The 15,520-nt window shown below is 49.8% G+C and overlaps 1 protein-coding gene across 6 annotated transcripts in view; it reads right to left on the bottom strand.

Annotated features, from left to right (window-relative positions):
- Rap1gap2 (RAP1 GTPase activating protein 2) overlaps positions 1-15,520 on the bottom strand; it is a 270,799-nt gene that overhangs the window by 134,516 nt on the left and 120,763 nt on the right. For all 6 annotated transcript variants that reach the window (XM_023719944.1, XM_023719943.1, XM_004635324.2 and 3 more), the window contains one exon: positions 6,503-6,587. In XM_023719944.1, coding sequence (XP_023575712.1) covers positions 6,503-6,587 — 85 coding nt within the window. The remainder of the gene's footprint in view (positions 1-6,502; positions 6,588-15,520) is intronic.

Genomic DNA, 15,520 nt, shown 5'->3' on the forward strand with positions numbered 1-15,520 from the left:
CTGATGTCCTGAGCCCTTCCCACCCCAGCCCAAGAATCCCTTCCACAAATGTCTCCCAACATCCTTCCCACAAATGCACAGCCATAGGCCCCGTTTATGTGCCCCTCCAAATGTGGCTGTTCAATACACTCTCTCATGAGGAACTTCTTTCCAAGAATTCTATGGCTTCCCATAGGACTGTGGGAAGCCTAACATACCCTCTGCCTTAAGGCAGACAGGAACAAGGACTTATTTGGCTGCTGAGGGCAAGGATGCACCCTGGAGGCTCATCTTGCCCACATAAAATTGGCAGCTGTATGCGGGGCTGACCCTCCCTTAATCAGTCCTGGTGGACAGGGACAGTCTCTCTCCCCAGCCCAGACAGAAGACTAGGGACAGGAACTAGGATCAAAGAAAAGCAATGGATTTGACCCAAGGCTGTGCTATAAGCTAGAAAGGGAGAGAGAGTGGTTTGTGGGCAAGGAGGAGCCTAGCCTAGCTCTGCCCAAAGGGATGAAGGAGTCAAAGAGAAGGTCTCTGAACCTCTGCTTCCTTCCCAGAGATATGAAGCCTGCACAGCCGCCTCACCTTTCTCTGAGAGATTCTGGGGCCATCAGCCAGCCATGGTGGGCAAAGCACTAAAGGAGCAATACAGGAAAAAGACTCTTTTCTTCCCTACAGGGGAACCCCAAGGCTCCACAGCCCTCTTCTGGAAAGGAGAGAGCCTGACAGGGTTATTCTCGGACTTGCACAAGATAGACGGAGAAACTGGGCAAGGGTCACCTTCCAGCCAGCCCAGAATTGATGGGGCTCAGGGACATGTATGACAGTTCAGGTCAAGGTCAAATCCAAGTCCCAGTATGAAGTCAATGTCAATGAAGTGTCTACATTCAGGAGAATCCAGAGGGTCTGGTCTAGCTCCTCTTCTCAAAGCCCAAAAGGCTGTGGCCTATAGGCCTAGGGGCTTCACCTAGCCCCACGCCTCCATCAGGGCCCCTGCTGACAGCCCCCTTTGCCTGTTTCCCTGCTCCTCTCCACCCACAAGAAGCCACATACACAGTGAGCCACATCACATGCTGAGCCATATGGTTTCCTGTGCTCAGTGAAGGCCCCCTGTAGACAGCAAGCTCTTTGAGGGTCAAGGACAGTGCCATGGCAGGTCTCCACAGGGCCCAGCACCAGGCTGGGCACATGACTGGCTCTCCTAAGTGCCTGCTGAATTATTTAGACACGAAAACCAGTTTCATGAAAAATATGGTCCTGGAAACAATCCATCACATTCCTGGGAAGACAGCCCCCAGCCCCTCTCTCAGCCCACCCTGCCCCATCCACAGTTTGAGCTCTGGCTGGGAACTGGGCTCCCATTCAGCCCATCTGCTCAGTATCACTTTGGTTGCTTTTTCTCAGCTTCCTATTAGGAAAAAAAAAAATCCCCTTGAAAAACACAAACAGCAAAGAGGTGGGGGAGGGTACATGAAGGATGGATTGTACCAGGCATGTTGGAAGGGGAAAGGGATGGGGAGGGAGGTTCTCAGGCTGGAGGCAGTACTGCTCCTGCAGGCCTGTCACCTGTCACTGTGGGAGAAGCAACTGAAGGGCTGTCCGTGAGCGTACAGGGTATGATGAGACCAGCACTTCGCAAAAAGCAACATGGGTCTTAGCATTTCACACACTCTCCTGACTGCAGAAGGAGCACGCTCACTTCGCTGGGACCTTGTGGGAGCCATTTCACACTTCTGGGACTCTGGTTTATCTGTAATGGAATTGGCATACCCAACCCTGACATTCTGACTCCCAAACTAATTAACTGAAGGGGTATCCGCCACCCCCACCCTGAGTCAGAATTGCCAAGGGAACCAGTTCTCTCACTGCCCAGATGCTTAGGGGACAGAGAAGCAATTCATGAACACCCAGGGCTGGGGGGGAAGGAGGGAGGCAGAGACAGAGAGACAGAGAGACAGAGACAGAGAGACAGAGACAGAATGAATCTGACCTCCCTTCCTCCACCCCAGGGTGCTTCCGACCTCAGTAACCTAGGGACTCTGGTGACATCAACAAAACACAGACCTGATGCTCTTGGGAGACAAGAGAGAATGCATCTGCTAGGGGTCAGGGAAAAAGAAGGGGATGAAGGATGAGTACCAGAACCAGCTCCTCCACCCTGGATATGAACACAGACATCTCCCAGGCACCCGCCCCAAGCCAAGGCCTGGTGCCTCAAAGACTAGGGCCCAAGCTCTGCATAGGGAAAGAGCCAGACACCCAGCACTGAGGAGCTGCAGTATCACCTGGCAAGTGCAGACGCGAAGGGCCACTCCTCTGTGGTGAGCAGGTTGGTGTGAGGTGAGGACAGTGATTTTAAATCCGTGATGAGCAGTTCGCTTTTGCACAAAGGGAAAAAGTGTCCCAGCCACAGACAGACTCCTAATCACAGCTACAGGCTGTCAGCCACAAAATAAACCCAAATGACAGTGGCAAACAGAGACCCTTAATCCAGGAACAACTAACAGACTCACCCCAACACCAACCAAGAAAGGGTTCCAACCCAGACAGAATCTTTAGGACAAACCTTTTACTTTCTTCCTGCTCCCAGGTCTGACCTTGCCCTTGGTGCCTGGACAGAAATGTCACTGGTGAGAAATTCCTGAGCTGAGTTCAAAGAAGAAAAGGGTAGAATGTGTGGGACAGAGGATGCCTTTTGAAAATTGTGACTGCTGATCTACTCTGGGCATGCCTAAGGCCCCAGTCCCAGGAATGGCCAGAGCAGAGCAGACTCCCGATCATCCCTACACTGTATCCTCTTGGCCTCTCTGTCTTTCTCCTTTCAATGTCTACATCCTTGGGTCTCCCTTCCTCCTAAGGTCTGGCCACAGCTTTTGACTTTTTCACCAACTCCATTCACTCCTACATATTCGACAGCTGCTATCACCCCCATCCCTTTCCAAGAGTGGTCTCAATTACATCCCAGCAGCTTCCAGTGCATTCTGCCCGGTGTCCCACTTGGTCCACTCCTCCAGCTGCCCTTCCTTGTCTGTGAAATGCTGTTCCTGCACATGTAAGCCCAGTGTCTTACACAGAGGCCCCAGCACTGGCCTTTACCTGAGAGAACACCTCAAGGTGCCACCCCAGGAACCACTTATCTTCTCAATCCACCCATTCCCTGGAGAGCTTCAATTCCCTTCTCCAGGAGAACCACTTCAAGCCTGACCTCCCATCTTGATCCTTCTCCTAAGCCTGGCCCCAGATACCCAGCTGCTCACTACATGCCCCTTCCTGTGCTGGGCATGTTCAACTCAGTGTTTAATCATGACCCTCCTCCTCCCTCCCGGGCCATGGTGCCAAGTCCAGTTGCTCTAAAACTAGAGCCATTCTTTCCCTTTCTTTCTCCTCAAGTCCTCTTATGTCACCAATCCACTGCCTGAGAAATCTGAGATCAGACTACTTCCCAACAACCGCATTAGCACCTTTGAGTAAGGTTCTATGCTCTCCCCTTGGATTCACACAGTGGCCTCCAGTGTATCCACTCATTTCCACTCTGTCCCTCCCACAGATTTTCCTCAAAACATCTAGGGTGACTGTTCAAAAGGCCCATCATCTTAATCTCTGGCAAAATCTTCAATGATCTTGGGGCCCTTAATTAGAAAGAACTCCAGAATCTTTAGCACAACTTCCAAGTGTCTGCTTAATCTAGACTCTACCTACAGGCCTAGCCTCTTGGTCACTAAGTTAAGATGTTCTGGCCATTCTGGTGTCTTCTGTCTGCTACCTCTGGATCCTTCACAACATTCTTTCTCCTCAGAGGCCCACAGCACAAGCCCACAGTCCTGCTTCTCAAGTTGTATGCCTACAAATCACCTGGAAAGATGGCTAACATGCAGATTTGGATTCAGTGGTCTTGGCTTACACCTGAGGTTTTACCTATGGGGGGCACTGGAGCTCAAACTTAGGGCCTCCTGCATGCTAGGCAGGTACTTTACCATGAAGCTACACTGTCAACCTAAAGTTCTCATTCCCCAAGGAGGTCTCAGACAATACAGATGTGGCTGGTTCCTTGGCCTCAGAATTGCAAGGATGTAGAATGTGCTTTTCCTTTCTGAATCCACCTTTGTCTAAGTCCTACAAAACTCTCAGGGCTCTGTCTAAATGCCACTGTCTCAAAAAAATCTCACCTGTCCACCAAGAGCACCCTCAAGCCCCAATGTTGTACTTTCACTGAATTATACATGGCTTTTCCTCTGAACATGCACCAAACTAAACTGCCATGCCTCATTCTTGTTATCTTTTCAACTTTTGGCTCCTAGGGAGACTATCAGCCCCAAGAGAGCAGGAAACCACAATATCTTGTTCTATCAAAGGCCACAAGTACCCAGCTCTTGGCCTAGCACATCACCATCCCCAGGAATAGAAAGGTACTGCTCTCACCTAACCTGTACCTAGGTCCTTCCTTCTCATAACAAGACTTCAATTTTCCCTTGAGGAACCATGTCCCCCCTACTCTCCACTCTCACAGTTTTTAGGTCATGAGATCCAGGCCTGGCCAATCACAGCCTTCTGTCTCTCTGGCCACTGACTGATTTAGAGACAGACACATGACCAGTGGTGTTCTTCCCTGAGACTTTTGTTAGGAGTAGAAAGAGAAAGAGTTTTCTTTCTTCATGGGAGTTAACCAGTGGGAGCAGCTGTCACCATCCTGCTACCACAGAGACAAAGAAGGAAAGCAACACAAAATAGGTAGGAGGTCCTGGATGCAGCCATTCCTGGCACCTAGACTTGCTGTTACAGAGGGAAAAAAAACCTTCCCAATGGAAGGCACTGAGGTCACTGAAGATTTTGCCAGAGATTGAGATGATGGAACCAAGTAAGCTGTGTTTCTCTCACTTGCAACCAAGACTCCTGACTCATGCAACACTCAAATAAATATTGGGTGTTGAATGAACTAAGCGAGTGCATAAAGCCTGCCATGAGGACTTCAAAACTCCTCCTAGTTTTTCAAGCTCTCCCTTCAAATTCCCACCATCGTAATAGTATATATGTTGGATTAAAGAAATTTCATAGTTGTTGGAGTGCCATGAAATTGATATTTGCAATCCAGATTGCTGTAGTTTATACTTTTTCTCTATGTTTCAAATCAGGTGTGTACCATTTGTACTGAGAACACCACAGAATGAACTATCCAAAGACCAGTGATTTTAATGTGTTTTGGTTTGTAAACAAATTATAGTAATTTCTTGCACATGTTTGGAAATTATATATAAGAATATATATCTGCTTCTAGATACAATGTGTAAATAAAAATTTCATTCACAAGAAAAAAAAAAAAATTCCCACCATCTACCAGCACCAACAAGCTTCCTGCATCCAACTTTGAGATCACAGCCCAAAACTCAGATGCACCCAAGCAACCCATGCAGCTAGGTCAGAGGCCAGCTCTGGAGCTAGACTGCTAAAGGTGGTCTGGCTTCCAGGGCCTCCAGGTGTCCCACCAGGAGGAGAGTAGAGCTGTCCTCCATCAGCACCATGCTTTGCCCTACCCTCTGTTCACCACTGAACACTAAACCCAAGCAAGGCAGGCTCTGCTGCCTTTCACATACTTCCTCTTGGCAAATGTCACATGACTCTGTGAAGGGAGCACCCAATATGGGGTGATTTTTACCTGTTTCCTTCACAGGTGTCAACTTGAAATAGATTCAGCCAGGGAAGAGGGGGCATAAAATGGAGCAACAGGAAAGAGGTGCCTAATTATTTCCCTGTGAGTCACCTCAGAGCAGAGCCTTGGGACAGAGATGTGGCTGGCCTAGATGTTCCTGCAGATGACACAGGAAGCAGGTGACTCCTTCAGAATCAGTCTTCACCCAACAAAGTATAAAACGAGAGAAGGCACATGGCAGCCCAGGCAGGAAAAATGGCTGAGCTAAAAGTCCTCCCTGAAAGCCAGAACAGGGCTGTGTGCTCATTCTGCCCAGGGGATGCACAGGTGTGGTAGGGGGGAAATGACTGTCCCTTTTGAGGAAGGGAAGAGCCCTATGCCTCCTGAGATAGGCTCTCTAGGAAAGAGCCATATGAATAAATCACTGATAGAAAAAGAATCACTGATTCCCCCAGAGCCTCCAAGACAGCTTTCCCACAGGGGCGGAGCCAACAGGGCTATCTTGGGTAGTCAAGACAGGTAAACCACCCTGAATGTCCTCATCAAGTTCCAGGAAGACCCACCCTCCACCCCTACGACCTCAGGCAGCAGCCCCTTCTCTTCCTCTGGATTGGGGCCCTTGTTCCCAAATCCCACTGCTCCTACCAACCCCAGTCTCTCCTCTCCCCATTGCCGCTCGACACAGACACTCCTGGGCCTCAATCACACTTTCCTCCTGCGCTGGCAAGCTTAATTAGACCCTGCCTCTGGAGGTGTCAGGCCTCTACATCCCCCACTGGGATGGCAGCAGCTGGGCCTGGAGCCAAAACGACAGCAAGGCTTTGAGACTTTCCCTCCCACACCCTCCCTCCTGCTCACCGACCCTTGGCCTCTTACCTTCATGGTGGGGGGCGCCGTGAGAGGAGGGGACAGCGGCTGGTCTGGGAGGGTCACATCCGAGCTGTTGGCCAGCTCCTGCTTCCTATGAAGACACCAACGGACACACAAACAGTGAGCAAGAGCCTGCCTGTGTCCTTTCTTTCTGCTCTAAGGGGTGGATTGGCTTGGGGAAACAGCCTAATGAACAGTGTAAAATGCTACAATGGACTACTACATTTCTCTGCCAACATGTACCAGCAGCTACAGCAGTGCTACACTAAGGATGGTCCCTGAGCCATGAGCAACCTTTGGGAACTTTTCAGAAATGCAGTTTCTCAGATGCAGGCCAGAATCTTCAGAGGTGAAGCCCAAGAATCTGTTTAGAAAACACTACAGGCTACTCTAGTGCATCTGAAATCTCACAACCATGGGTCTATGGGCTGGCCAAATAGCTCAGTGGATTAAAGTGCCTGAAAGCATGCAGGGGCCAGGGGTTCAATCCCTGGGTCTGCCGTGCCAGCCCTGCCTCCGGGACACACTGAGAGGGTGATTGAGACTGGGCATGGTGGCATGTGCCTGTAATTCCAGCTCTTGGGAGGCTGTAAACAGGAGAATCACTACCAGTCTGATCTAGTAGTGAGACCCTGGGGGAAAAAAAAAAAACAAAACCATGGGTCTAAAGATACAAAATTCGGTCAAGGAAGGAAGAGAAAGGGCTAAAGGTCATGTGAGATGTATTCTTTCTTGGGCCCCTCTGACCACACATACACACACACACACACACACACACACACACACACACACACACACTGAGATGCCAGGGTTACCTGCTTTGTGAGCTGCAGGTAAAACTTATTTTAGTCCATGTGGGCTAGGACCCAGGAGAGGCAGCTAAACGGAGTTGTGTCACCATGGCAACATGATTGCAACAAGTGTGCCACACTCACACTCTCCCCACTTCCCATCTGGCCCTTTTACCGGTGACCAGGGAGAGCATGTTTGCTGTCCCATCATCCAGCAGACTGTTCAAAGTGGGAGAAGGCTCCAGAGTAAGTTATGTAAGAGGGCCAGCTGGCCAGAACCTGGGGAATCCCCAGCCCGGGGATGCTGGTGTCTGCCAGGATAAGGCTCAAGAGGGGATGGGAGGGCAAGGAGAACTGTACTGAGAACCTACAAAGATCAGGCCAAGCTGTCAAAGTCCCCAGGTTTATAAAAGCTCCACCTTAAAGTATCCAAGAGAGTCGGCCTGACACCTGTGTCCTACTTAAAATGATCAAAGGCCCCCCACCCCTCTGCCACCTGGAGGGAATGCTTCTGTACCTATTTCTAGTCCTGCCAGTGGGGGTGACGATTCCAACCCAAGCCCTCTTTGTAAGAGAAGCCCACATTCCCTACAGAGCCCAGCCCCACCCCCAGTTCCTCAGAGGCCTGGGCATGGCCCTAGAGCCCAGGCGCCATCTTATCCTGCTCCGCTCAGCCCATGGCACTGCGCCATCTAACTTCTCTTGAGAAGCCAAGCTGCACTACCCTGGCACAGTAACGCTTTCTGCCCATACAGCCAGCCATCCTCACTGTCCTCTGATCAGCCAAACATCTCCCTAAACTTCAGCTCTGGCCTCCACCAACTCCCTTTCCTGTAATTCCATCTGTCTTTATGCTTATTTCTTCCCCAAACTTGATGACACGAAGTGTGACAGCTGCAGAGAGGGTCTCCCTTACTCGTGATCCAGACTGTTAACAGGCACATGACATAGTAGGGCCAAGACTCAGTGTGTGCACACAAACGAAGGACAACCCACCTCTCCCGACCTCTCAGCTAGAGCCACGCGCTTCGTGTGTGGCATCAGACATCATCACTGTGGAGTCCTGCTGCTTCTCTGCCCTCACCTGCTTTGGCCCCGGCAGAGCTGGCCTGGCACAGGCCTGCCCTCCTGCCACTTGTCCCTTCCCACGCAGCTCCTATTTCTCCATGATGGGCCTGGCCCCTGAAAGCCAGGAGGAGGGGAGGGAAGGAAGAAAGGAAGGATATCAAGGTTAAGAGCACTACCCACAGGTCTCCTGAGATGAGGACAACTTGCCTGTGGGGTTGGAAGTCTGGGAACATCAACCAGAGAAGGAGGGAAGGCAATCCCAGTCCTCTGACCCCTGACCCATTCCCCTGAAGAGGGCTGGTAAACACTTTTAGCTGCAGCAGCTCTGGCTCTTCAAGAACCCTAATGGTGGCACCAATCCAAGGATATTCATACTCATGTGGTCATGTGGTCATGTGGTATGGTTTTATATCCATATCCATGGGACTGGAGCAGATGGGATTACTGTCCATGGTCTATGAATCGTAGAAGGAAAAGGTCCCCAACCTAAGCTCTCCCTGGTCTGAGCCTCTCTCCCGAGTCAGTTTGTTTCTAGCATCCAGATCTCATTCCTAAAGAGACAAGAGAAGCATCAAGTGGGAACACAAGGAAGTTTCCCAAATGATACCCAGGAGCAGAAATGAACACTCATGGCTAACAGACTCATTTTACGCCCAGCACTGTGTGCAGGAAGCGGGAGAGGCCATACAGGTGAGCAGAAGGCATGGCTACTCCCTTCAACAAGATCAGAACTCAGAGTATATACCCCAGCCCTGAGCTGCAAATCAGGACCCACCTTGCCTCACTATGAACATGGCTTTCAGTAATACCTACAGGGGCCCTCACCGCACCAGCTCCACTTATGGCTCCAGCCTTGTCCCCTACTTAAGAGCTGAGCACCTTTTAAGAACAAAAGGTGACCACGTAAAGACACAGGCAAACGAAGGGCCCCATGTGACAAGGGAGGCAGAAGCTAAAGTGACGTGGCTGAAAACAAGACGCCAAGGATCGCTGGCACTGCCAGAAGCTGGAAGAACATCTGCCCCGAAGCTTCAGGGAGCACATGGCCTCGCTCACGTAGTGATCTTGGACTTCTGACCTCCAGAACTGACCTAATAAACATCTGTTGCTAGTTTTAACACTTGGTAATGGCAGCCCCAGGAAAGCCATACACGGCCCATGCCTTGGCCTGGTGATTAGAAGATCAAAAACAAAGACACAAAATCCCTGTTTCCACCTCACCATCCCTGCTCTGATCAGCTGTGCTTGACCTTGTCCTGCCCCAGCCCTCATGAGAATGACAGGTTCCTATGAGCCACCCTTTCCCCAGGATAATCAGCCCTGTTCCAGCTACCACCTGGTACACAGATAAGGGGAAAAAAAAAAGGTAAGATAGAATAAGCTACAGTGCTCAGTGTAATTCCAGCCCTTTCTTTTCCACCCAAACATATCACATATGAGTAGGTCAAAGCGATGCGATTATATCAAGCGATAACCTTCAATGTGTTTTCATTTATTATAAGCAGAGGTGACAACTTTCCTGTGAGTCACAGGAATCTTGCCACATGCCATAGCCCCAAGGTCAATCTAGCCATAAGCTACTGTAAGACATGAGATCCCAGGTCCACCTGGGGACCCACAAGGGCCCACAGAGGAGGTGTTAGTGAGGGATACAACCTAGAAGGGAGGAAAAAGGAAGATGGAGAGAAGGCAGAGGGGAAGGGCAGCTATACCTGCAGCTGGAAAAGACAGGAGTGAGGGCAGCTGCAAGGGGAAGCCCTAAAAGCTTCCTCTTCCTGAGACCCTAGTGTATTGTCCACTCAGCATGTCTGCTGCCCAGAGCTGCAAGACACCGACGTCCCCCACTCTGGGAATTTGTCCCTGAAAGCATGAGAGATGCTGGGGTAGAGGGGAGAGTCCCACGGAGGCCAGGTATAGCTTCAGCTAGCTTCAGCCAAATTGCAGCCTCAGGAGAAAAAGATCAAAGGGCCTTGGAGTGGAAGACAGTTCACCTAGATAGGACTGGTTCATCAGACAGGGATGGATGGTTCACAGGAGTGATCCTGTGACAGCACCCAGACCTCCAGGCTCCTTGCCTCCACCTTCAGATGGCCCTGCCAGACTTTCAAGGTCATGCAACTGTCCACTGTCACTTGCAAATTCCTTTGGAGAACATGCTAACTAGGAAGCAAGAGATTCCTGGGCTCAGGGTCTGTTCTAACCACTATTCTGCCATATGACTTTGGTTAAGTTACCTCACATCTCTGTGTCTCAGTTCCTTCACCTGCAGAGAGGCAGGCAACAAGGTTCTGAGGAATTAAAAGTCATGGCTGTAAAATAAAACATGAAGCCTGTTCTGATGCAGGCTGTGATGATCATTTGCCATGAAACAGTGATCTGGCCTCCATGTGGTGACTGCAAAGCCAAAGTGCAGAGCTGTTGAAGTATCTTGGAAAACATCTCTGGCATCTCAAATAAGCACCATTTCTAGCCCTGGGGATGTACTCTTAGGACCATAACCTCTAGTTAATAATCAACAGCAGAAAAAATACCCACCTAGCAGCAGATGGCTCCAGGGCAGATGGTATAAAGCCTTTCTCTGGCAAAGAGTTCTGGGAAACCTGCAAACTCTACTTTTCTGCATCTCTCACCACCCCACTGCCCAACCACACACAGCTCTTGCCGTCCAAGCAGCCAATCTAGAAAATACAGTCAGCTGAATGCTGTAAAGAGCTTCACAGGGGAACAAAAAAATAAGAAACATGAGTCACAGTAGCCCAAAGGTGGAAACAACCCAAACATTCATCAACCCACAAACGCAATCCATACAATGGAGTATTATTCAGTCATAAAAAGAGCTGAAGTCATCACACACAGTACGACACAGATGAACCTTGAAAACACACTAGTGAAAAAGAACGGGCACCAAGGGCCACATGGTACATGATCCCATCTCTATGTAAAGCCCAAGTCAAGAAATCCAGAAATAAAAAGTAAATTACTGGTTGCTAAAGGCTTGAGGACAGAGGCAAGAGTATGACTACCTGCTAATAAGTACAGTTTCTTCTGCAGGTGATAAAAATATTCTGGAGCTCAACTGTGGTGATGATTGCACAGCTGTGGGAGTATATTAAAATCTACTCAAATATATATATGTGTGTGTATATATATTATACTTTATTATATCATAGGAGGATGGATTTTATGACATGTGAATTATCTCTCGATTTCTGAAAAAGGAACAACAAAGAGGGGTCCAATGAACTTCATCTGTCATTCCTGCTGCTCAGTTTCCTCTCCACTGCCCCTTGGTGGCCCTGAGGGCCTGAGTGATGCACAGTCTTGCTTCATAGCCATGGCAGTGAAGGCTCAGTGCCGAGCAGGGTGCCTGTCCAGCCCACCCGGATGAAAGCCACACTTCTCTGCACATCCAGCACTCTGCGGTGCCAGCAGCACAGCCACGCATGTGGAAAGATTTTACTCTTCTAACTCTCCCTATTTCCCATCCTGTATGACCAACTGGACTAGACACAATAGTCTAAAAATAAAAATCAAAATGGTCCAAGAGAAATCATGAGAAACAGACTTAATGAGAGAAGCCAGAACTGGCTCTAATCAGCTACCTCTGTTGAGCTGGACCCTCACAGTCATAGGTCTGCTTTCCCCTGTACAAAATGGTCAAGCTAATGCTCAACTCCTAATATCTCTACAGTTCAACAGAATGTGTGCCTTAGACAGTTCACATGGTAGCAGAAATTACATGTTCACTGACTGGGCAAAATGGGCAGGAAGGGACAGCAGAGACTGGCCATGGTGGAGGCTGAGGGCTAGTGCCCAAGGAAGTCCTTCTGGCCATCTATGGAGCTCCACAGCCCAGCAGCATAGTCATGTGGCCCTCATGCTAGTAGTTCTGGGGCATCCTCATGGCTGGGCAATGACATTCAAGAATATCCACCTAGCCAGGGAGATAGCTTGGCGGTCTAAGTGCCTGCCTGGCAAGAGCAGTAACCAGGGTTCGATCCCCTGCACCACATGCTGTGCCAGCCACCAAAATCAGGTGTGGTGGCACACACCTATAATCCCAGCTCTGGGGAGACTGAGACAAGAGGATCACTATGAGTCCAAGCTGCATAGTGAGACCCTATACCAAATAAATATATAAATAAAAGATTTTAGAAAAAGAAGAATATCCATCTGTGCTGGCAGGACAGACAGGAGTAATGGGCTGGCTCCAGGAGTGCATACAGTGGTTCGAAACCATGGTTTTAGTATCCAGTAGGCCCAGGCTTGAATTCCAGCAGCACTCCTGATCAGCTATATAGTCAAGTTATTTCACTTCTCTGTTTTTCATCTGTGAAATGGTATAAGACCACCTGCCTATTGTCGTTTTGAGAAGGTGCATTGCAAAACACTTAGCACAATGCCTGGGTGCTACAGCAGAAATGCAGGACGTGGCTGCCACTGCTGCGGTGGCCGCTGCTGCCAAGGTCTCAGTTAAACCAACTGGACAAGATGAACATGTGGAGGAGAGGCTGAGGCAGGAAGCCAGTCAGAGGGCAGTAATGTGTTCAAGTCTGGGGTACCTGAGGCCTCACATATTCTGAACCCCAAGTCTGGGAGGCACAGACATGAAGTCCCCCACTGCTGTGGGGGGTGGGTACTAGGTCCTGGGTATGTATACCTGGCATAATTCCAAGCCCCATGAGGAAGGACAGAGAGATAAGAGCATTTACATCAACACTGCTCTACCTGGGGCAAGAGTAGAAGCGGAGAAAGTTGTACCAGGTCAGCAGAACTGGTGGCAGGGGGAGGGCAGAAGGCTCAGTCCTCCACAGCGAAGGCTCTGACAGGTAGAGTAGTGCCTTAATGGGCCCCTTGGGAAAGAATGGGTGTTGCTCACCTGGTGGTACTCAGCACTGTTGACTTGGGAGTCTCATCCCACACTGTGCGCTCTAAAGAACCCTTGATACTTAAAACACATTATTGGACCTGTGAGGATTCAAAATTCTCCAAAATGACAACCCCTATCCCAATTCAGCCCCAGGGTTCAGGAATACTGAAACAAACAGCTCCTGGGAGAAACCATTAGATGCTACCCAATAGCCTAATTATATAGACAAGGATGCTGAAGCCCAGAGAATCACAGCAGTTCCCAAAAACTATGCCTGCCTCCTCCACAAAAGTGGTCTCCAAATCACCCCAGGTCAAATGTGCAGAAAGCGAGCATCGATGGTTCTGGAAGAACACATCAGGAAATACAACTCATTTAAGGATAGACTTGTGTAATGCACCTACTAACTGCTGGGGCCCTACACCAAGAAGTTCAAGGGGTCTACAGGTCACTTCAAGGAGCAGACATATGACAGAGGCCAGGGCCAGATAGCAAGAGGCCCCAGGGCCATGCAGCAGGTATGCCAAGTGCACCAGGGGATGCTTTGCTGCAGCCCATGCCCAGAACAACAAGATGTGGCTGCACATAGGGACCTAGGTATGCCCAGGCAAGGCTCTACAGCTACAGCTACAAAACACACCCTGCATTTGCTTCTGGTGCATTAGGTGCAGATGGCCCCACCCTTCCCTGGCAAACCCTAAAGCCCTAGACCAGGAGAAGGATAAGACCAAAGGTAACAGCTTTAAGAAGCAGGACACAACAAAGTGAACAGAGAGAACCAGCATGGCCCTCAGCAGCCCTGGGAGGGGGCCTGCTCAACTTCCTAGCAAAGTCTCAGAGTGAAGGACCAACCTACCCACCAAGGCAAGCCACCACCCCCTTATCTGGAAAGTAAGTCTTGCCAAACAAGCAACTTTTAGAGCTGCTAAGGTTTCACAGTTCACATATGAGCAGGTAGTACCTAACTCCTAGGGTTCAGTGTAGGCCCAAAGTCACAGTCAGAAAATTCAAGAGGTAGACCTTGGAGGGCCCAGAGAGCCTGACTCCAAACCCGTTGCTCTTTCCCAACACCATGAGAAAGTCAGCTTCCCCTGGCCCACCTGCACCATAGGGCGTGAGGAGAGGACATGAGCCCACTGCCTTCTTCTGCTTTCTACACTTGAGTTCTTGGAGTCCCCGCATGTGCTGGGTCCCGGCATAGGCTCTGGCAACTGTCTTACAAGCATCTGAGAATGATTTTCTCCAGGCAAAAACAGTGAGATTCTCCTGAAGGCACCACATACCCACATGAAGGAGCCACTAGCAAGACACTGATTGTGGGGTACAGGCAAAAGGGAACAGAATAAAGTGTCATGGGACACAGGGAAGAGAGGCCCAAGGGGGTTGGTTAATGTGTCTCAAAGCAGGTAACCACTGCCCTAGGTACACAGGGAAAGGTCAGGAGAAGCTGGAAGGGAAAAGCACAGGTGGCACACAGGAGCAAGGGAATGGCATGGTGCTACAGAAAGAAGGTATCTCTGACACTCTCAGGAAGCACGGATGCAGGTCCTTAAAGGGCAAATGCCAACAAATGGTCCCTAGACTGCAGAGAGTGATGCATATAGTCTCACTCACTTCCCACCAATATCCTTTGGAGAAAATATTGTCGACATTATTTTACAGATGGGAAATCTGAGGCTCAGAGAGGGTAAGTAACTTGTGCCCTTCTATAAGGTCAGTTATGCAAAGTCCCTATAAGGCTTAGGCCCATGCAGTTTGGCTCCAAAAGACATGACCTTCACCACCATGCCATACTACCTCTGAAGAAAAGGTCACCAAGTCAAGGGCTTCTAGGTCCCACCACTTCCCTGAGTGGTGTGCACGGGGTGCATCCTATTGGCACGCACAGCAGTCTGGGGCTGTCTTGAAGCAGGAGACAAATGGGATCCTGAACAAAATCACTCAGACACAGAGCAGGAGAAAAGGGCAACTTTAATCTGTCAACATTCTCAGCAAGGGACTAAGGTCTCCTTGAGAGTCCTGAACAAAGCAAGGCTACAGAAGCAGAGCAGTGGTTAAGGGGATGAACAGTGATCAAGAAAGAACGGCGAGCAAGGAGTTCTGATGGAACTCTCCAGGTCTGTTTGCTCCACTGGCGCGACATTATAGATGCACCTTACACAGGCAGCATTGGCCATCAATTTCCTCTGGGAGTTTAGCCATGCAGCTAACCCACAGTTACCCAGCTTCACCCCAGGAGGTCACTTGCTCTTTTATTCCCCCCTTGAGGCTCTCCCAAAGAGCCTTACTCTTCAT

This window comes from Octodon degus, unplaced genomic scaffold, assembly GCF_000260255.1.
Source record: "Octodon degus isolate 3935 unplaced genomic scaffold, OctDeg1.0 scaffold00072, whole genome shotgun sequence".
Taxonomy (NCBI): Eukaryota; Metazoa; Chordata; class Mammalia; order Rodentia; family Octodontidae; genus Octodon; species Octodon degus.